The 22,785-nt window shown below is 64.2% G+C and overlaps 1 protein-coding gene across 1 annotated transcript in view; it reads right to left on the minus strand.

Moving 5' to 3' along the window:
- Positions 1-22,503, minus strand: part of PIEZO1 (piezo type mechanosensitive ion channel component 1) — a 54,261-nt gene extending 31,758 nt beyond the window's left edge. Inside the window, exon 1 of the mRNA XM_044922075.1 lies at positions 22,443-22,503. Within this exon, the coding sequence (XP_044778010.1) occupies positions 22,443-22,503 (61 nt within the window). The remainder of the gene's footprint in view (positions 1-22,442) is intronic.
- Between the last annotated feature and the right edge of the window lie 282 nt (positions 22,504-22,785).

Below are 22,785 nucleotides of genomic sequence, written 5' to 3' on the forward strand. Positions count from 1 at the left end.
GGGGGAAGCACCCGCAAACTGGGAGGGATCACCCGCGAGCAGGGAGGGAGCACCCGCGGGCAGGGAGGGAGCACCCACGGGCAGGGAGGGAGTACCCGCGAGCCAGGGGGGAGCACACTGCGTGCCGGGGGAGCACCCGCGAGCAGGGAGGGAGCACCCACGGGCAGGGAGGGAGTACCCGCGAGCCAGGGGGGAGCACACTGCGTGCCGGAGGGAGCACCAGTGAGCAGGGAGGGAGCGAGCCAGGAGGGCGTCTGCTGTGCAGGCACCAGGGAGGTTCTCGGAGGCAGAGGCACAGCTTGGAGGAGGGGACAGGATGCGCCCTTACATTCCCTGGGCCTGGCTTGTGAGCAGCCCTGAGGCTGGGACGGGGAAGGTGACGGTAGTGTCTCAGTTTAGGAAGACAGAAAGTTTGAGGATGTGTGGTGGGGTCGGTTGAACAATACTGAGAAAGCACGTAATGCCACTGAACTGCACACTTAAAAATGGTTAAAATAGGGCGCCTGGGTGGCTCAGTAGTTTAAGCGTCTGCCTTCAGCTCAAGTCATGATCCCGGGGTCCTGGGATCGAGCCCCGCATCGGGTTCCCTGCTCAGCGGGGAGCCTGCTTCTCCCTCTCCCTCTGCCCCTCCCTCTGTTCGTGCTCTCTCCCCCAAATAAATAAAATCTTAAAAAATGGTTAAGATAATCAATTTTATGTTCTGTGTCTTTTTCTTTCTTCTTTTTTTTTAATTTCATTTTTAAGTGCTCTCTACACTCAAAGTGGGGCGTGAACTCACAACCCCGAGATCAAGAGTCACATGCTTGGGGCGCCTGGCTGACTCAGTGAGAAGAGCATGCGACTCTTGATCTCAGGGTCTTGAGTTCAGGTCCCACATCGGGTATAGAGATTACTTAAGAATAAATAAATAAAATTAAAATAAAAGAGTTGCATGTCCTACCGACTGAGCCAGCCAGGAGCCTCTACATTCTGTGTCTTTTACCAAAATAAACAAATAAACAACCATCTCCTGAGTTCAGGGAGGGATGTCAGAAACTCAAATCCAAGGGGCAGGGGGCTGGCCCGAGCCCCGTCTGCTGTTGGTGGAGCCCGAGGTGTGTGGCCCCCACCCTCTCCACACCCCAGGCTGAGCAGGACAGACAGAATCTCTCAGAAGTTGATCTGCCCAAAGCAGGAAGTCGGAGATGAAGAGTCGGGAAGAGCAGGGTCAGAGGGCTGCCAGGTGACCCCCAGCCTGCAGCCCGTGAGCCCCTCACGCCTTCCTTCGCTCATGCACCCAATACACAACGACCTGGCCAGCTCCGCAGACGGGGACACAGCAGGAATGGGAGGGAGGGGCCGTGTGTGCCTCGGAGGTGGGGTCTCCAGCTCTCCGAGGCACCCCGGGATGTTTGGGGGGCAGCACACCAGCTCGCACGGGGACGGTCTGTGAGCCGGCCCGGCACCGTCCCCAACTCCTCTTCTGCCATCAGCCCAGCCAGGAGGCTGGGCACCAGGCAGGCGGGTGGCGCCCGGACAGCCCTGGACGCCGGCCCAGGGGACGTGAGCGGGGAACCGAGGCCCACTGGCTCGCAGCCCCGGCAGGGCAGCGGCGTGGCCGGGGGAAGGGGCGCGGGTCCCCTGCTATCAGGGACTGGGGACGGGGCCAGGGGGGCAGAGGAACCTGGCCGCCAGAGCCCCTGCTCAGGATGCCCATCTGTCCAAGATGCAGAGGGGGAGGGTCTCTGAGGGGCACGGCTTCCGGGCGGTACAGCCAGGACTTGGGTCTGGGGCTCGTGGGACCCGCCGTGCAGCCATGGAGGCTGCCGGGCTGGGTGCCTGCGCCTGTAAGAGGTGACATTTCCTCTGGCCTTGAAGACCAGCTAAGACTGGGGGAAGGCCGGAGGAGGGGCTGCTCAGCCCCAGGCTAAAGCAGAGAAGGAAGAACTCAGTCGGAGGGGACCGGGGCCCTGCCCGGCAGCTACCACCTCCCACCAGAGCTGCCCCAGCTGGCCTGTGACCTCATGGGGGAAATATGCCTTTTCCTGAGCCAGGAACAATAGGTTGGGGGTGGGGGTAAAGAGCCCTGCTGAGCAGGAAAGGGCTCCCTCCTGCCAGGCCCCCTCACCCAGAGCACATGCTTAACCCTTTACAGACCCTTGCACAGCCCCCAGAGCCCAGAAGGCCCACCCAGCAAGCAGCCCACCAGACCCTTGTCCTGTGGATGACGGAACTGCGGTCTGGACATGGGACACACTGACCCCGGGTTCCGGCCAGTGCCAGGTCAGGAAGGGGAGACAGAGGGCCAGCAAGCGTGTGGGACCCCACGGCCCCAGCCCCCAGGAGACACCCGAGACCCCGCTCAGCACACAGTTCCTGGGACATGTCCCCTGAGGCTGGCCTGTGTGTCAGGTGGGCCCAGACTGTCCCCACCCCATCCCTCCTGTGGGAGCCTGAGCTCTGAGCCTCAGTTTCACCATCTACAAAGCAGGGTGAACAAAGCATGCAGGAAGGGCTATGGGGGGTGATGGGCGGGCACTTCACAGGCCGGCAGGGTCCCCAGTGACCAGGGTGGGTATCTCCAGGCCCACCTGCAGGGAGGCTCCAGGAAACACACATGGCTGCGGAGCACAAAGCCACGTTGCCCGCGGGACGCACAGGCCGGCGCCACACACAGAGCAGAGGCGGGACCCCAGCGGCTCACGGGGACTCCGGCTGACGTGGGGCAGAGGCTCTGACGTCACGCTGCAGCCCCTATCAGCATGAGAAGCTGAAAGGATAGTGTCCCTGGGAGAGGCCAGAGTCTGAAATCGGGTGGTTCTGTCCCCGCTCTGCCTGCTCCCTCATCTGGTGACAGGGACCCCGAAGGCACGGGGCAGGAGAGGCCAACTGTGGGCCCGGGCCTTGGGCACCCCGAACACCACACCCACACCACTGCCCGCCGTCCACGCACAGAAGGATTCCTCTTGTGTTAAACAGAAACAGAAACAGGATTCGTGCCCCTAAGTGTACAAGAAGTTCCAGAAAGGTCTCTCCCCAGCCACTGTCACCATCCACCTGTGCACAAGGGTCCCTGCCTCTGTCTGTAAGGCCCCCTCTCCCGGCAGGAGAACGTCCTCATGTGTCCTGGACTTGTTCACAAGTGAACTGGCCCCACAGATGGAAAACGGAGGAACGCAGCACAGGAGGGCTCAGACGCGTGGCCCGGGCTGTCCTTCCACACGGGGACTGCGGGGCGGGAGTCACCCGAGTCCCCCGGGCAACGGCAGGACTAGACTCGGCCTCTCCTGACCCGGGTGGGCACCTTTCAGGCCTGCCTTCTGCTGCCAGCCGGGCAAAGCCCTGGGGTGGCCAGGCGGGGCCCAGGGACCGGAGGTCAGAGTCCCAGGTGACAGCTGCCAGGGTGGGGTGGGGTCCTGCCCCGAGCCCGCCCACTGTGTCTCCCGGGAGTGGGCTCACTCTGCCTTACTTGGCCTGGAGGAGAAACCCGTAAACACTCCCCTGCTAGCTTCTGCGGGGTGGGGGGGACAGATGTGGCAGAGGGGGCTGTCCCTTGCCCTCCGCCAGACGGGCCTCCTGCCCCCACAGCACTCGGGCGGCCACACCGGCCATGCTTCCCCAGTGGGACATAAACACTGACCCCAGACCCTGATCCAGAACGGAGAAAGGGTTGGATCTATCCCACCTTTCTGGAAGAGGAAGACTGGGAGGTCAGCCTGGGCCACAGGAGGGAGATGCCCAGCCCCAGCATCCCCTGCCTTCTGGGGACAAGGACCGCGGTCACAGAAGGCGAGCGCAGCAGCAAGATGGGGCGCAGCGGGGTGGAGCCGGGCTGGCAGGCAGGCAGGAGCAGACGGTAGAGGGTGGCAAGGGGGCCGCGCCCACCACACCGGCAGCCAGAGCAAGGCCCGTGGGCCCTCCGGACACCAGGCGCCTTGCCACGCTCCACTCCCGTGGGCCACCCCTGCTCGGCACCCCGGGAAGCGCTTTCCAGCGCGCACCCCACAGGACACTGTCCCACCTGCCACACCCTACCCGGAGAGCCAACCCCGGTGAGGGGCCTGCCCCTCTATCCCCCAAGCAAGTCCAGCACTGGCCACGCGCCAGCCTTGGTGGCTTCCTGCCCCCAACACGCCAGTCCTGGGGGGGGGACGTGAGGCTCGGCCGCAGGGAGAGAGAGCACCAGCGACGTGGGAGGAACGGCCCAGAAGCCCTTCACAGTCATAGAGCTCTAGAACTCAGACACTGGCCTGGAGTCAGCAAAGGATGCAGCCAGAGAACCCGCACGCCCCGTGGGGTGGGGGGCCGGGACACAGTGGGGTCCCCGGCAGCCAATGCCAAGGACACTGTGTTACCTACTTGGAGCCCAGCCGAGAGCCCCGGGCCCCGCGCTGCTGGCCGAGGGTTTAATGAGCACGGGGCCCAGACGCTTGGTTTCATGGCTCACCTGACTTCCCAGGGCCGGGCGCAGCCAGCCAGGTCCCCTCCCCATACCGCCAGCCCCGGGAAGCTACGGTGAGTGCCTAGGCCCAAGGAGGGGACTGGTGGCCACTGTGGGTCACGGACAGAGGAGCCCCACAAGAGGGACAAGGCGCCCGTGGACACCCGCCACAGACCTCCCACTCGGTCCTCAGGGGTCCGGGAGCCCCTGACCACTTACAGCCCGGCCGCCCTTCCAGCCACACCCGGTCCCAGACGGCTTCCGAGAGGTGAGGAGGGCAGGGGCAGAGGGACGGTGCTGTTCTCTTGTCAGCATGGGTGGGGGTGTGACCCACTGGGGGTCCAGGGATCCGGGGACTCAACGGATGGCATGAGGCCCACACCGCGCAGGATGGGCGCCTTGAAGCAGGGCGGTGGGTGAGGAGCGCAGGCAGGCTGACCTCCGGGGCCATTTGCAGACCTTCCAACCCCTAAGTGTCCTAAGTGGAAGCACCTCCGGGATCCCCCACGGCAGGCGCCGTCCTCTCTGCTGGCCAGGCAGAGGCCAGTGAGCACGAGAGGGCGCTGTGTGTCCGGGGCTCTTGCCCGTGACTTTGCTCAGACAGCCCACGGCTGCGAACACCCAGCCGGCCGCAAAGCCCGCTCCCAGTCACCAGCACCTCCCTCCACATTAGACCCGGGCAGCCGCCCCCCGGGACCAGGACCCGCTGGGCTTCCCGGGGAAGCAACGGGGACCAGGGCTGTCACGTGTGTCGCGAGCTGTCCCCCGGAAGGGTCCACACCCGGCCGCCCTGCCCACATGGGCAGCCATCAGAAACACTCTGCGCAGAGGACCAGGCTGGGCTCCAGGCTCGGGTGGGGCCCGCATTCCGCGGGGAGGGCCCTCCCAGGCTCTGACCTGCTGCAGCCCCAGGTAAACAAGTGGGGGGCGGAGTGCCCAGGAAGGGAGTTTCTGGACCGGGCCCCACATGGCGCCCCCACCCACGTCTGCGAGGACACGGTTTGGCAACACCCCCCACCTCGGGCCACCTAGAGCTCGGAGCCCGGCCGAGGAAGGGACCACAGTGAGCGGGGGAGCTCACACCATGATGTCCCCAAGGCCAGCAACCTGCAAAGGAACCCCCTAGCATGTTGGGGGGCTAGAGCCCTCTGGGTCTTGACCTGGGTCAGACCTGTCCAGGCTCTCACCAGATCATGGCTCTCCTGAGTCCCTGCCACGGAGACTTCCCAGGGACAGACCGACCTCCTTCAACCACAACGAAAGGGGTTCCCGGCAGAGCTGCACCCACAGACAGTGACGGGCAGACCAGGTCGGCCAGGGGCCTTATGTGCCCGTGTGGAGACCTGGCCCTCGCGGCTGTCCCCTGGACGACAACTCACGGCCCACAGGTCAGGTCACAGGACAGAGTCAGCTCCAGACTGGCAGACCTCCCCCCACCCCGCCATGCAGGGCCCCGGGCAGTGTCAGGACACAGCCAGAGACGGGGGCGGGCAGCAGCTCAGGCCGGGTCCAGGTGACAGCTGGAGCCCCAGGTGAGGATGCAGGTGTGCCCCACGCCCCTTGCTCAGTGGGTGGCGACATCCTCCCGGGGTGAGACACCCCCATCCACGGAAGACAGCAGGTGGAGGTGTGGGGGTGCTGGGCTGGCCGGGGGCCACGGCTCCTCTGTGACCCTCTGCCACGTCATCTAGAAAGTGGGGGCAGCAGCTGTGGCCCTGCCCTCCCAGGAGATGGACACGTATGGCGGGTCAGCTCCGAGGTGGGGCTTCAGAAGAGGGGCGCCTGGGGGGCTCAGTCGGGTACACGTCTGACTCTTGGTTTAGGCTCAGGTCACGATCTCGGGGTCGTGCGATCAAGCCCCAAGTCAGGCTCCCTGCTCAGCGCAGGGTCTGCTTGTCCCTCTCCCTGCCCCTGCCCCCCACTCGCGCACCCTCTCTCTCAAAAATAAAAATACAAATTAAAATTAAATGAATAAATAAAACTGAAGCAGGTGTCACCCAGGGCTGCTGCTGGCTCTCCGAGAGTGAGCAGCGAGGCTGGGGGTCTCAGAGAAGCCCTCACGCCCTCGGGCTGACCGAGAGCCCAGGGGCCTTGAGAGCAGACGGATGGCAGAAGCTCTGGGTAAACAAAGACGCTGCAGCACCACCCCCGACCCCGAATTCCAGGCTAATTGACAGGACTGACGTCTCCCTCCAGAGGTGCCCCAGCGGCACCTGAAGGGATGGTGTCCGGCGCCAACCACGCGGGCCCTCTCCTGAGCCAGACACAGGCCTCTCCGCCTGAGCTGTGCACGCCGTCCCCGCACACGCAGGCCACCCAGCCCCTCACACAGGGACGGAACCCCCGCCCAGCACGGGGGGCGCACTCCCCCCCCTCGACAGCGGCCCCACCGGCAGCCACCGGGGCCCCGGGGTGAGCACCAGCAGCCGGGGCAGCGAGTCAGAACGAGGGTCTACACACGGCCCAGCCCGTCGCGCGTGAGGCTCAGGCTGCGCCCAGGGACGTGAAGAGGGGCGCGAGAGCCGGGGCACCGCCTCAGGGTGCACGGTCTCCCGGGGGCAATGGCGGACAACTGAGGAGCACACAAAGAAACGGGACGGGAAGGAACCAGTCAGTGGAAACAAGCCCGCGGGAGCCAGCAGGACAGACTCACGGAAGCCCTTCCCTTGGGGACAGATGGGAGCTGGGCCCAGAGATCCCGCAGAGGATGGCCCAGTGCAAAGGCCCTGGGGCAGAAATGCTCTCAGGAGACCAGGGAAGGCAACGTGCCACCCAGGCTCTGAGTCTCAGCCACAGGAGACTGGGTCCTCCCGGCCCCTCTAGCCAGCCGGCTGTTCTCCTGTCATGTTCTTCACTGTGCCAAAATTGAGCATAACCCATTGTGTCCAGCCGTGGTCCTTAAAGTGGGATCCCAGGTCAGGCCACCAGCATCACTGGGAATTTGTAGCAGCGTAGATGCTCCAACTCTCCGGGGACGTGCCCTACAGACTCAGAACCCACACTCCAGAAGATTCCCTCGAGACATGAAGGGCACAACGTGTCCTTTTTCCAACTCAGAAGGAGCAAGCAACACCAATGTTCATTTCAACCTACTGGCCATACCCGTCTTTTGGTTTTGTTGTTTTGCGGTGAAAAGATTTATTTATTTTAGAGAGTGTGCGCCAGCGTGAATGAGGGGAGAGGCAGAGAAGAGAGAAGCAGACTTCCTGCAGAGCGTGGAGCCCCTCGCGGGGCTCCATCCCATGACCCCAAGGTCATGACCTGAGCTGAAAATAGAGTCCCTCGTCTAACTGACTGAGCCCCCCCAGGCGCTCCCATATCCATCTTTTGATGCATGCTTCCACCCTGACAGCGTGACCCCGGGACCTCCCCTTCAAGGACAATGACCTGTTCCCGGACATGGGGGGGGGTCCCCTTATCCTGTGGCCTCAGGCTGCCTTCCTGCAAATGCCTTCTCCTCCTAACCCCAGGACCAGGACGGAGACAGCGTCCACTCTGAGGGTCACCACGGCAGCCTGGCTTTGGAGCAGCTTCTGGGCTGCTTAACACCTTCCAGTGGCCCTCCCTCGGGGCCAGGGCTGCCCTTCCAAACCGTGGGGGTCCACCGCAGGCTGACCAGGTGACCACATCTCCCCAGCTCTAGGTCTGGGGCTCAGGTTTGGGGTGCTGACTCAGAGCCTCACCCTGTGACTCAGCCAGCCCACAGCACCCCGAGTCACAGCCTGTCCAGTCCAGCTTGTGCAAACGGCTCTCTGGGGGCCCTTCCCGGCAGGACGGAGGAATGCCACCTGGCCACCTCCTGCTGGCAGGCTGGGGTGGGGTCACTGGCCAGGTGGGGGAGGGGGACGCAGGCCCTGGGAGCCCTGCCCTGCCCTCTCCAGGGCTGAGGGAAGGTGGGGGGCGGGGCACTGGAGGTTGGGGACGGTGGCTGTCCTCCTCTGTGTCCTTCAGTGGGAGACCAGAGTCAGGTCCTGGCTCCACCTTCCCCATTCTGGGCCTTGGTTTCCCTCTTAGTGAAATGGGACAACAGGCACTGGCCCCATGACCACCGTCCTCCCCAGCAGACACCCCGCCCCCAGCACAGAGCCTGTCCCCAGAAGGCACTCCATGAAGGCATGCCGAGCCCCTCGCAGAACCAATGTGAGAACCAGGCGACAGCTCACACTTGGGGGGGGGGGGGGGGCGGGCGTGGCCGTGGCGAGCCTGAGGGGTCAACTCCATTCTGCATGGGGCAGGAGGTCAGGGGACGTGTCAGAAAGCCCGGGGGTGTGTCCTGTGCCAAGCCAGGCCAGACGTTTGTAACGGGCCCTGGGGCTGGGTGTGGTGGCTTATGCGTCTACCTGGGGAAGCTGCCTGGCGTTGAAATCAGTTGACTGTCAGCAAATAGATGACCCTCCATGAGCCAACCGGGTGAGAGCCGTCAGAGCGGAGGGGAGGCCCCGGGGACAGAAGGAATTCTCCGGGGCTGGCCTGTGGAATGTGGACTCAGGATTGCAACATACCCATCCCTGCCTGAATTCGCAGCCTGCTGGGGGCCCCAGAGCCCTGAGAACCAGCTCCTGCCACAACCGTCCCTCTCCCTCCCGCGTGTAGGTACGTGTGTGCGAACACGCTTCTTGGGGAGGACATCCGATCTATCCCTGTCCTGCCGGGCCTGCTGCTCTGATGGACCCACTTGGTGCCATGTTCCACACCACAAACACCAGGCCGGCCCGCTGTCTCTGCGGTCCAGGCCCAGGCGGCTGAGGCTCAGGAGGATGGGGCGGTGGGGAGGGGGGGGGGCACGTGTTGTCTGGAAAATCAACGAGCTCACAAAATGACCAACGGAAAAACCAACACTGCCCACTCCTAACAACCAGCCTGGCCTCACCCCCAGGAAACCAGCCCCTGCAGCAGGGACCCAGCCCACCCTGCCCTGAGCATCCAGGCCCCGTCCCCCGTGTGTGACATGTCCCGACCAGCCCACCAAACACCCACTTCCCCCTTCTCTCCGTTCTGAGGTTTGGATGCAGAGAAGCACAGAGAGCACTAAACACAGGCTTCCGTGCCCCAGGCCCACGCACGCTCTGCTGCCACGGTTTTATAAGGGAGCTAGTGCTGAGTATGCTGCCCTCGGTCCCTCTCCCTCCTCTCGGAGAAACACTCTTGGATTTCAGGATATCCTCACAGAAAGAGCCACTTCTGAGCTCCGGAATTCCATCCGGGGTCACTTCCACGAGGGCATTCCGGGCCTGCAGCTGTGGTCTGTCTGGGAAGGAACAAAGAGAGCCTCACAGCAGGCTGGCCACGGGGCCAGGCCCTGCAAGCCCATCGCAGCCAAGCCGGCATTCCTGAGAGACCAGAAGCCCGAGGCCCTAGCTGGCCACTGAGGGGGGCGCAGAGGCCAGGCAGCCCTGCCCTGCTGCTTCCCAAGGCGGGAAGCCCGAGCCTGCAGAGGGGAGGGGAGGGGAAGCCCCCCCCCCCCCATATCTCAGATCCCCGCCAAGCGCCAAGCACTGTGGCCGAGCCACACTCCTAACACAAGGCTTGGTGGAGGGAGGCCCTGCTGAGGCCGGCCTGTGGACAGGAAGTCACAGACCAAGGCCGCTGGGCCAGCGAGTGACAGCGCCCAGGCCGGACCAGCCCCTCCCGGCTGAACCGCGGGGCAGCTCGGGCCCCGCCCCAAGGCATGCGCGACCGGCGTGCCCCCTGCCCAGCTCCCCACCGCCTCCTGAGTCCAACAGACCCTCCGGACCAAGGTCTGCAGAGCGGGACCGGAGCCTGGAGCTCTGTGCGGTCGCCGGGCAGGGCCGAGGCCACAGGCAGCACGGCTCCCGGGGACGCAGCCCACGCCCCGGACGCGAGGAGACCGATGGCGCAGCCCCCACGGCCTGGGGGAGACGGCGGGCGGGCACAGGGCTGGCCCAGCCCAAGCTATACGTTCGGTTCCTGGAAAAAGAGGGACACGCTGCCGGCTCAGCCACCGCATCCTGTTTTTATGGAAACTAATCTAATTCCTAGCCACACAGCAAGCAGCAGACACCCAAGGGGGTCCTGAGAGACCACGGAGAAGGGGCGCCTGGGAGGCAGGAGGGCTCACTCGGTCCGGCGTGCTGGAGACAGCTGCCCTCGGCCAGACCCACTTCCGAGGGTCAGAGCCTCCGTCGCAGGGGAGGCCTGGGGATGACGGGCCCTTCCCGGCAGGGAGGAACTGGCCGGCTCGTGTCCACCCCCAACCTAAGCGGGACCCTGCTCCAGGACGGTGGTCCGGGGGTAGCTGTCACCCCCCACGGGCAGGTCAGCAAGTGCCACAGCCTTCGAGGACCTGGCCCTGACCTGGCGGCCTCGGGCCGGGGCTTGAGAGTCAGACCAGCATGGCCGGAAGCCCAGCTCTAAGTCCGCACGTGGTACGATGGGGGCGGCAGCCCCACCCACCCACCTCGGAGGCCGCTGAGGGCCACGGCCACACTGCTCCGATTACCAGTCCAGATCCGTGAACAGGAAGCGTGCTTGCTGACACCCCTGGGCCTGTGCTCCCACCTGAGAGCGACGGCAGGCCTGGGACACTCGGCCAGCTGTCCAACGCCCGACCACTCCTCCAGGCCCCTCCTGCTCCTAAAGGTCAGGGCTGAGCCTGGGCCCCTGCAGGCTCTAGGTGGCAAGAGGGGGGAGGTCTCCAGGGCATCGGGCCAGCCCTGCCCCAGGCCGCTGTGTCCCGCGAGTCCCCACTAACACGCAGAAGGGCCGTGGGGCTCAAGAGCATCTCCTCCAGCAGCTGCAGCCGACAGCGAGAGACCACGGAGCACCGGAGTGGGAGGTCCCGGGAAGCCTGGGGTGGGGACCTGGCAGGCCTGCAGAAACCTCTCCGTGCCTCCCCCGTGGTGTCCTTCCCACCTAGGGAGGCCCCCGAGGCCATGGACATCCCCACCCATGAGCAGACAAGATGTCTGGCGGTGGGGGTCCCTCCCCTCCCCACCCACTCTGCCGGCCACACGCACACAATTCCATCCTCGAAGCCCGGGTCTGGTTGGGCCCTGCGACAGCCGGACAGGCACCTGTCATGGGCACAGCCTGTCCCCAGTCCCCACCGAACCAGCCCTAGCCCCCGGTGCCCTGCTGTCAGCCCCAGACCCCACTCCTGACCAGCCACAGGGCCCCAGAGCCAACGTCCAGGCACTGTCCTCCCCAGCTGTGGGACTTGGAACTCGCTTATCCTCTTCGAGCTGATTCTTCGGCTGGTACCTCGGAGGACACATGAGGATGGCGGGGGACGCGGGGGCGGGGGCCTGCATTCCAGCCACACGGGGTGCTGCTGTCTCCGTCCCCTGAACCCCCTCTGGACCAACTCTGAACCCCATCCTGAGAGCAGGGAGCGGTCTCGAGAGGCCAAGCCCTCTGCCCTGGAGCTTCCCAGCCGAGCCGGTAATGGTCGCCCCAGTGTACGGGGCCAGGCGTCCTCCTTCTGGGAGGGTCAGCGGGGGCGCCCACCACCCCAAGCAAGGGCTCTATGTGTGGACAGACACATGCCTGCCCCGACCACCCCCTCCCTCCCTGGGCCACATGCACCCCGGGCTGGGAAGAACCCTCCAGCCACCAGCCCACAACGTCAGCCACATGTCCTTGCTCCTGTCCCGTGGGAGCGCCCAACAGCCCGTGGCTCAGCCAGACACAGCAGGTTCCATTGTCCCCGCCCAGGGGGGCCTGAAGCTGGGCATCTGCACCCCATCAGCCGCCACCTGGGCTCTGGGACTTCACCAGGCTGCCCAAGGTTCCTCCCCAGTGAGAGCACGGACGTGCTTGGAGGGCCCCGGTGGGCAGCTCCCTAATTAGAGCACTCTGACGCGGCGCAGCCCTCCCACCACGGGACCGTGGGACGGGGTGAGTCACAGGATCCTCGGCGAACGCGCAGCCTGAGGCCGTGAGGGCTCGCGGGAGGCAGCACCCTGCTTGCCAATCAGGTCAACTTCACAGGGTTCCCTCGGCCCACGCCACCCGGCGGGTCACCCCGAGGGCCATGAGGCCAAGCGGGGCAGGTGCTCAGCTCGCAACTGGGGCACAGGGAGGCCCCCGGGTGGAGGGGCAGCTGCTGGTGCTGAGCGCCCGCCTGGCAGGCTCGGCGCCCCCGGAGCCATGCCCCAGGGCCCGCCTGCCGCACGTCAGGCTGGTATGTCCCACTTCCAAAGGCAGGGCGTTCGCGGCTCAGAGGCTGTGTCACTCGTCCCAGGGCGCCCAGCAGCAGAGCCAGACTGGGAGCCAGGGCCGACGGGACCTGCATGGACGGGCTCCCACATGTGGCCTCACAAACCGTGGGCCTGAGGACGCTGGCAGCCCGGCAGGTGCACAGCTGTACCCGGGAGACCCCGGGGACAACGTTCAGGGCCGGGCAGAAGTCAGCTGAGGCGCCCCCCTCCACCTGCACACACACTGCGGCCACAGAGCGGGGCCACGGCAGGACACGGGTCCACAGAAGTGCCAGGAACCACGGCAGACACGCTGCTGCCCTGGGGCCATCCTGGTGGGAGGCTTCACTCCCCACAAGGCCACCAGCATGACCAAACCTCCACTGCCAAGACCTGTGGTCCACACCTTGAGGCTCCAGGGCTGACATCCACACCCGTGGTCAGAACCGGGAAGAGCGGGCAGTAATCCCGACCCTAGCACGGCGGCCGGTGAGGAAGCTGGGGACATGTCCCATGGCCCGGCGTCCCCGACAGCCGCGTGGGCTCCTGCAGCCTGGCCGCCGGCCGGCGCCCCACTGACAACAGCCGACAAGGAAACTGGCCTCCAGTTACAGTGACCACTGGACAGACTGCGGGTCCTGTGTCCCTGGGAGCCGTGCGCGGACCTCGAGGCCCCTGCGGTCCCAGGGCCCCCGCGGCCGCCTCCTTCTCTGAGGGATGACCCAGCAGCTCCCCCACGTCCTCAAGTCACCCTGAGCAAAGGCAGGAGCTCCTGAGGCCACCCAATGGGACCCACTTGCTCCTGGCCGGCCCCCTCGGCCGCACTGCCCTCCCCACAGGGCCACAGCCCCGCCACGTGCCACCAACAGCCCCTGCAGACACAAAGCGGGGCACAGTGGTTCCTGGCCCCTCAGGATGCCTGGAGCGTCTCAGGCTCTGGAACGTGGTGCAACCCGTCCGGTCCATAGCTTGTCAGGCTTCCTCTGGAGGCAGCAATCACTCCTCCCTCTGCCTGGAGGGCCAGGGACTCCTCGATGGAGATGAGCCCTCAGAGGAGTGTGTCCCCCTCTGGCCCTTGTACGTGACTCAGCCTCCAATCCTTGTCCCTTGCTCTTCACACAGGGAGCCTGGGGGAACAGACGGAGGGGACAACGAGCCCTCTGACCGTGGAGGATGGGGAACCACGGGCCATGAGCTTTGCACACTCAGTTCAGGGGCAACGGAGGAGACAGGGAGGGAGAAGAGGGGCCTCCCTCCAAGGACAGGAGTGGCTGGGCGGGGGGCCTGGTGAGCGGAGTGCAGGCTTCCTTCTCCAGGTGCCACCACAAGCATGAGCCTGGCCTCACTCGCGGAGGACTGAGGGCGGCCCCCACGCCCAGGGTGTCTCCACCTGCAATCTCAGAGGGCAGGACTGATGGGTGGGTGCTACGTCTGCGGGAGAGGGGGGTCTGGCATCCTCCCTGTTTCCTCAGGCACAGGACACAGGGACAGGGGACCCACGGCTCACCACCCACCCCCAGTGTCCAGGATCCCGCGTGGAACCACCTCCAGGCCAGACAACGCTCCCAACGCTTTGCTTCCATGCTGGCTAGAATCTCTCTTGGGAGGTCACTCTCACCCATTGCCAGGATGAGGACAGTGAAGCAGGAGTGACCTTGCCAAGGTTAGAGCAACAAGCACAATGCCCGCTGCCCATGGGTCCCCCAAGCACCGTCCCTGGATCACCACACCCACCCGCAAGGGCCCCCACATCCCTCCGCACTGCCAAGCCCCTGCTCCTGACCTTCCGAGATTAGGGCCCGTCCTGGCCACCTCCCCCTGGGCTGGCAAGGTGCGCCCGCTGATAAGGTCTGGGACATGCTTTCAGGCAGGACAGGAAGTGTCACTGCAAGGGGCTCGGGAGCCAGTGGGTGGGTGTGACCCCCGGCACCCGGAGCATCAGAGGACAGCCTCAAATGGCGCCCCTCTGACAGGTCTCCAGAGCCTCTGCTCATGCAGCCCTGTCCACCCGCAGGACTCTGCTGGGCCAGGAGGCAGAAGAGGAAGCAGGAGATGGGGCTGTCCTGGGCGAGGACCACAGCTCACCAGCCAGGCAGGTGCCGAGAGCGCTAGGAGCTCGTGGGGGCAGGGCGGGGGGAGGGGGGCTGGGGGGTGGAACGGGGCACGCCGGGTGCAGCGTCCGCAGGCCCTGAGGCTGCCCTGTCCTGGACTCCAAGCTGTGACTCCAGGGCCGTTATCCTGAGGGGGGAGTCCGGAGTGCTCGCTGCGAGCCGGGAGGGACCACAGGGGACGCCTGCATGGTCGCTTTAAGCATCACTTTCCAGGGAGGCCGGGCTGCCCCGAGTCCCAGTCATGCCTGCAGCCCCAGGGACTTCGGATTATGAACGCCGGCTCTCAGACGCCATTAAGAAAAGCATACGAGGGTCGCCTGGGTGGCTCAGTCATTGAGCGTCTGCCTTCGGCTCAGGTCATGGTCCCAGGGTCCTGGGATCGAGCCCCACATCGGGCTCCCTGCTCCGCGGGAAGCCTGCTTCTCCCCCTCCCACTCCCCCTGCTTGTGTTCCCTCTCTCGCTCTCTGTCAAATAAATAAAGTCTTTAAAAAATAAAAAAGAAAAGCACGCGAATCGGCAAAGCCAGAGGCAGGAAAACGTGTAGCACGTGCAACTGTCGAAGAGCTTAGAATCTAGACTCAAAAAGAATGCCCACAAGTCAAAAATAAGACCTGCAACCCAACGTTTTTAAGCAGGTAACTTTTAAAGACACATCACAAGAGATGCTGAAGGTGACGAGCATCACCTGGTGTCAGGGTGGTGCAGACCGAAGCTACGGGAGACACTTCGCACCTACGGACTGGCTGCCGTGGGAGCCCCACGCGGGAGTGTCAGCACGAGCGTGCACGGCCAAACCCAGGAACACGACAGAGGTTGGGGGGGGGGGGGCACCAAGTCGGAGACTCAGTGCAGGCGTTTGTGCCCAAGTGGCCCGTCACTGGAGGGGTGGCCGGAGCGAGGTCTGGAGGCCACGGGGGGGCAGCTCAGGAGGGGCTGGGCAGCTGCCGCCCCAGGGCATCTGCACTCGGGAACGGCGCCTAGACTGAAATCACGAGGGCGCACGAACGACCCTGCGGGAGGAGCCCAGCACCTCAGCACGGTGACCTCAGGGGCGACCTGCTCCTCTGGGGGACCACGTGGGAGCACCCCCAGCCAGGGGACACAGACCCGCCCCAGCACAGAGCTGGGTCCCAGGCCGCCGCACGCACGAAAGGAAAAGCAGAGGCCAGCTAAGTGGGGTACTGGAATGGCCTGTTTCATTTCCCCTTAGAAGCTCCCTTTTGGGGCGCCTGGGTGGCTCCGGCAGTGAAGCCTCTGACTCTTGGTTTCAGCTCCGTCGGGATCTCAGTGTCCTGGGATGGGGCTCCGCGCTCAGCGGGGAGTCTGCTGGAGCTTCTTCTCCCCCATGCAGAGTGCTTGCACTTGGCTAGCACGCACGCTCTGTCTCTGTCTCTCTGTCTCAAATAAACAAGTAAATCTTAAAAAAAAAAAAAAAAAAAAAAGGCTCCCTTTCACGCTGTTACGGTAATGTGTTTAGAGGGTGTTTCAACCACGAGGAGAAATGAGACACGTGAGTGAGGAGGACGGGGCTGGGGAAATGTCTGCACAAGGCAAGAGGCTGACAGTCACAGGCCCCGCTGGGTCCGGGCGGACAACAGATCAAGACCCGGGCCGCAGAGGCTCCTCCTCGGGGGGCCACCTGCTCAGGGACCCCCCATCTGGCCTCTGGTTGCTCCCTCAGGCCCGAGGAATCTGTTTGTTTTCTGAGCTGGGGAGGGACGAGCGAGCTCCCACCTGGGCACCGCAGGGCCGGGCTGGCCGGGCAGGGAGCACCCTGAGGGACGTGCCCCTCACCCAGCCGCGGCTCCCAGCGTGGGGCGGCTCCTCCCCACCAGGAGGCCCTGGTCCCTCTGCGGAGCCAGCTGGCTCGAGGGCCAGTTCGGCCGCCCTTCGCTGGCAAAGGAAACCACAGGAGGTGGCTGAGGCGGCCAGTCCCTCCTTAGCCGGAGCCCGAGGAAGGAGAAGTGGCCCCGGCTATATATACTTACAGAGAAAAACAGCGTGCACATTGAGCCTGGTAAATAGCTGCCCGTTACGGGGAACCTAAAAATACTCCCTATAATTATGTTATTAAAACACACCAGAAAAATTGACCCACCCCACTCCACAAAGTCCGCACGACACGGCTGCAGGGAAGCAGGCCATGCACGTCGGCCTGAGGGTGCCCTGGCGTCACCCAGGAGCCAGTCGGGCCGGGACCGCGGCCCCAGCGTGCAGGGCAGCTCTCTTGTCCCCGAGTGGGTGGCTTCCCCCCAGGGCCGAGGGCAGCCGCCTGCTCTCAGCCTCATGGGCTCATGGACATGATGGGAAGCTCCTCTGCTTCCATCCTCGAGACGGGCTCACCCGGGAGGACAGCACTGGTGTGACTCCAGAGACCCGGAAGCCACCCAAATGCCCGCAAGCGGCGGCCACAGTAACTGAGGGACAGCAGGGGACACGGCCCCCCAGGGCACATTTGTTCCACACACTGCCCCGAGCGAGCCTTCCTTCCAAAGCACCTGGGGGAGATAGGCTCGGAGAGCTAGGGAGGGAACGTTGCCTTATCTGATGGCAAGGTCACCGTCCCACGGAAAGTATTCATATTTGACTTGTGTAATTAAAAGTAAACAGAGTATCAAAACGGGAAACTGCCACCACAACTGTCCACTCAGCCCCTTCCAGCCCTCCTCCTGCCCCCACCCCCACCTCCCACCAGCCACCATCAAGGGATTAGAGCCTAGAAAAGACGACCCCCCACAGCACCCCCAACCACCGGGCCACGGCTCAGCTCCTTCCAGACAGGGGGCCCCTCCCCAGCCTGGCCGCCAACCTCCCCCCTCGCCAAGGGCTCGGCACCCCGCCCCACACCCAGCCAGGACTTTGTTCTCTATGGAGCTACTGGGGGATGCCGCCCCGCACGAGATATCTGGGGACTCCGTTTCATATGGTGTAGTTTGCTGTACTGTTTCCCTCCCATCTGTGCTTAGCCCAGTGCTGCGTGAACAAACCCAACAAGGCACTTACAGACCAACACACCGGGAGCTGGGAGCACCCTAGATGACCCTTTACAGCCAAGGAAAGCACAACCTGGTTAGAAACGGAGAAGAATGAGCCCCGGCCCCCCGCATCCACCACCATTAGCCCCCAAACAGAACTGGGCAGGAGGTTCCTGCCTCCTGCCCAGAGCTCGGTCCCATGAGACCTGCATGAGGGAATGCCTGAATGCATGTGGGAAACGCTCCGGATTCTGTGCAGGTGGGCATAGTGCACGGTGGCAGGGGCCAGCCTGCCCTGGACACAGCACCCTCCCCGGGAACGGTCCGTGGACAGCAGGGCAGCCCCAGAGGTGAGCAGCCCCTTCCACTCAGCTCCCCCGACGCCCGGCCGGGCTGCTGACAGCCAGCACTCAGGCCTGGCGTGCTGCACCTCTGGGAAAGCGCTCTGGGGTTCCTGGCCCACGAGGACTGTGTGTGGGAGGACGGGCCACCGCCGGCTCCCATCCGGAGCCCTAGACACCACTGAGATCAGAGACCTGGGAGCCGCCTTCCAACTTTTATTAACTCGTTTACAGGTGAGGAAGCTGGAGCCCAGAGAGTGGTGAGGGCCTGGCAAGTTCGAAGCAGGACACAGGCGCGTCCAGCAAAGTCAGCTACGCTTCCCAGAGACCTGCCCCCCCACACCCCCCACGGGGAGAATCACACCACCACGTGTGGTGCTCACGTGCTCCATGACGATAAACGCTTCATCCCCAGCTTCCTCACATCCTACCTGTGTGATCTCAGGTGAGTAAATCACCTTCCCCAACCCCTCAGTTCCTCATCAAGATAACAAGCTCAACTCAGAGAAGTTCAAAGGTCAGGATCAGGACAGAGCTCAGGTGTAGAGCAGGTGGTCCTGCCCGGCCCCACGCTGAGCGGGCCGGGGGTGCTGCCAGCCACACTGCCCCCCACCCCAGGAAGCAGGAGGCAGACTTTCTGCAGAGACCTACTGCACTGCAGATGTGTGCTGCCTTATTGTTTCTGAAACGCTTGAAGTCTTTGACCACGAGGAAGTGCAAATGTGTTTTAGGAACCAGAAGGAGAAAGAGCTACGTTAAAAAAAAATCTACACAGGAGCACCTGGGTGGCTCAGTCAGTTACACGGATGCACGTCTGCCTCTGGATTTGGGATCTCGGGGTCCTGGGATGGAGCCTGCCCCCGCCCCCCAGGGCTCTGAGCTCAGCGGGGCGTCTGATTGTCCCTCTGCCCCTCCTCCTGCTTGCGCTCGCTCTCTTTCAATTAGAGAAATCTTAAAAGAAAAAGAATCTACATAAACAATGTCTACATATTTCTACAATAGGTAACACAATAAAGACCAGCATTTTCTTGAATTCTAAGGCAAAGGGGATTTCTGAGGACCAGAGTGGTCAAGAATGGCTTCCCGTGGCAGGTGGTGGCAGACCTAGGGGCATCCACCGCCCTCTCGTGGGCTGGCCCCATCTCAGGACCCCACCACAGAAGGCGGTCCCCTGTGGCGGCGCTCAGAGCCGCTGGGGCCCAACAAGGTGGCGTCAAGAAGGCCTCCCCTTCTTTCTCTTCATCTTCCAGCAACAAGAGCAAATTTAGTGCTCTGTCAGAACAGGAGACACCGCCCAGGAAGCAGCCCTCGGGGCCGAGATCTGAGCCCGGGGACTCCTCCCACCCCCAGAGAAGACACTTCCTCTGCAGGACCCTTCCTGGCCAGCGTGGGGCTCTCCACGTCCTGCTGCGGTGGGGTGACCACGGGCGGTCCGCCGTCAGCTCCTGGGCCGAGCCCGCCCCTCCCCCCCACGCACTCACATGCACGCACACACCTGGGGTCCCGTCCACCAGCCTCCTCCGGCCTGCTGACTCACTCCACGTCCCGGTGCCCACCCCCAGCTCCGCGGCCACGCAGTTCTGGGTGCTCTCCTTCCTAGTGGCACCTGCAAAGCCTGGCCTGTGAATGCGACAATCCCAGGCTCCATGCTGGCTCACTGCAAATCGGTCCTTCCGCTGCCTTCCTGCCTGATCACAATGGTGTGGAGACAGCAATGATGAAAAGGAAGTGTCCCCATTCTGAACAGCAGCACTGCTCAGGGACTTTGCTAGAGGTGACGCCCCAGGCTGCGGTGGGAGGCCGGCAGGGAGAAGTCATGTTGCCACACCACACAGGTTTCCCGTAGTCGGTGCTGGTTACCACGCTCTGCCCACCTGTCTTTCAGACCAGGGCGTTAGTTTCTGGGGGCCCCCTGTTAGGTCAGGAGTCAGGAGGCGTGGCCTAGTCTATGGGAATCACAAAATGTCCTGCCCGCACATCTCCCTAGAAGCTTCCAGCTCGGGGTCCTCAGCCCCCAGGGCTCGGGGACAACAGGGGAGCCACGTGAGGCCCTGTCCCCGCTGGGGAGCCGGGGAGTCCCCACCACGGTGCAGAGGCAGGCAGGCTGTTCGGGGAGTGGCGTGGGGTAATGGAGGGGGCACTCCAGGATGACTCAAGCCTTCACCACGGCCTCTGCCTGAGCCGGCCCAGGGCACACATGACTAATAGCCAAACGCCTTCTCCAGTATCCACACACTTGCTTCCAAAACACTGCGGAACTACCCATTTCTAGCCAAAGCCTATCACGGAATGAGGAGGCGCCCAGAGAGGGGCAGAGCCAATGGCTCCTGCCGAGCGGCTGCGCAGGACCATCAGCGGGACAGCAGGAGGGTCCCCGGGGAGCTGCCCACGCCCAGGCCGGGAGAGCCAGCCTCAGAGTCTCAGGTATCACGGCAGGGCTCTCAGTCGGTTCCACACCACCCTCTCCCAGAGCTTAAGAAAAAGCACCGAAGCCAAGCCCTGCACCCAGACACAGAATCAGCGGGGGCACGGCCTGGGCATCGGAGTGTTTGAAAAACAGACTATTTGCAGGGCAGTTTTGGGTTTATACAAAAACTGCGAAAAGGATATAGTGAATTAGTCATCTGTGGATGAAAAGCTGCCCAGCTGACTTCGGTAGGGCCCAGGTGGGGCCCCTGCATTAGCACAAGCATCCAGAGAAAGGAGGGTACCCCCGGGCCCCACATGGGCACCAGCTGGGAGCCAGAGAGCCCAGGAGCCCCGACTACTTATCAGGCCCACCAACTCGGGCCCTTCGGCCCGTTCTGGCCCGCCACCTGTTTCGGTACAGCCCACAAGCTGGCAATGGATTTTACATGTTTTCATGATTGGAAAAAATACCAGAAGAGTTCATGATGTGAAAATATTTACTGTCTGGCCCGTGACAGGAAGAGTTTGCCACCCTGCACCAGGAGTCTCCACCACCTGCAGGGGGCGCGTCCTTCAGGAAGGCCCCCTACCTCCACAGGGCCTCCCCTGGCCTCGCGGGTCCCGGTCCGGCAAGGCCAGGCTAAGGAGGCCCAGGTGCACTGCAGGGCAGAGGGAAACCTGCCGTTTGAGAAGCTTACCCGTGCACTCCCCTCCCACCTCCAGCTAGGTCTCGTCTGCTTGTCTCTACGTCTGGCTGTCTAGAGGCAAGAGAAGGAAAGCCAGCCAGCGTGGAGAACGGTCCAGGTGACCCGGCACTCTCCCCTGAGCTGATCCCCGGTGGCCCTGTCCACACAGGGCTGACTCAAACTCTCCTCTCCGACCTCAATGGTTTCCATTGATTCCTGTCCTGAAAATTTCCCCACTTCACCATCTTTCTCTGTTACAAATCAAAACAGAGTCTGTTTGGGAGCCAAAGTGCAGGCCACTCTGTCTCCCACGCACTCCCGGCCCCCAGGGAAGCCGGCTCCTACCTAGGACAGAAGTTGGCAGAGGCCCACCTGGAGTGACTTAAGAGGCCCTGGAAGGGCTTTCAGAATCAAAACACCCCACCCACCACGGCCTGACTTCCACAATGCGAACCGTTCCATGTTTCCCTGAACGCATGTAATCAGACTGCTTTCCAGCTCACAGCTGGTAGAGGCAGCCCCACGTGGAGGGGCCGAGGGCAGAGGACAGTGGGGGAAGGGTGGAAGGCGTTCTTGGGCACTCTGCCCTGGGCACCCAGAGGCAGGAGGGCTGCAGAGGGGGGGCCTCAAGAGCACCAAGAGCCCGAGGGACACTGATGCCCACCGCAAGCAGGGAAGAGTGATGTCAGGGTTGGGGACCCTCAGCTCTAATACGGAGGCCAGAGCCTTCTGGGGGCTGTACCTCCTCCAGCCCAGGGCAGACCCTGTGGAGTAAGCCAGGGAGGAGCCTAAAGTATCTTTCCCAAAGCTCAGGCCTGCCCCAGGCCGCGGGGGTGGGGCCGGGCCGAGCCCGGGGCACCGAGGGACGGATGCACGTTAGTTCTGCTCGGGAGGCTCCACGTTAAACAGCTCCAGGCAGGAAGCGCGCCTTCTCCCAGATTGGTCAGGAAGTCCTGATGAAAGTTTGCGTTTGTTTTTTTTGGTTTTTTTTTTAAACACGAAAGAGAGAAAGAGATTCCTGCCCCCCTCGTCAGCGCTCCAGCCCTTCCCCGCGAGCAAACCAGCCCCTCCGGCGCCCCGACTCCCCCGCGTCCCCGCGGAGGCCCCCGCCGCTCTCCGCGCGCTCGCCGGCCCGGGTGCCACCTCACCCCCACCCCGCCGCCGCCCTCCCGGCCCCGCGCTCGGACGGGGCCCCGGCCTCCCAGCTGCGCTCATGCTTCTGGAATGCGGGCGCCGCGGGCCGCGCGTCCCAGGGAGTCTCCTCGCCCGGCGTCCGGGCGGGAAGTGGGGGGCCGCGGCCCTCGTCCAGCCCCGAGCCCCCTGCGCCCGCGCCCACTCACCGGCCAAGAGCGCGAAGGGCAGCAGCCAGTAGATCGCCGCGCCGAGCACGTGCCGCTCCATGCCCGGGGGGCCCGCGGGGCGGGCCGGGGGTCGCTCGGCCGCCGCGGCGCTAAGGGGACATGGCGCGCAGGGCGGGTCGTCGCACGTGCCGCGCCCCGCGGCCAGGACCCCCGGCTGGGCCGCGGCGACCCGAGCGCCTCCGCGGCCGCCGCCGCCTCCTCCTCCCTCGCCTCTTGCTTCTCCTCCGCCTCGGCCCGGGGCCCGCCGAGCCCGCTCCGGTGCCAGCCCTGCCCAGCGGCGGAGCGCAGCGCGCGGCTCTGGGCGGCTCGCGGAGGCCAAGCA

Source organism: Neomonachus schauinslandi, chromosome 16 (assembly GCF_002201575.2).
Source record: "Neomonachus schauinslandi chromosome 16, ASM220157v2, whole genome shotgun sequence".
NCBI lineage: Eukaryota > Metazoa > Chordata > Mammalia > Carnivora > Phocidae > Neomonachus > Neomonachus schauinslandi.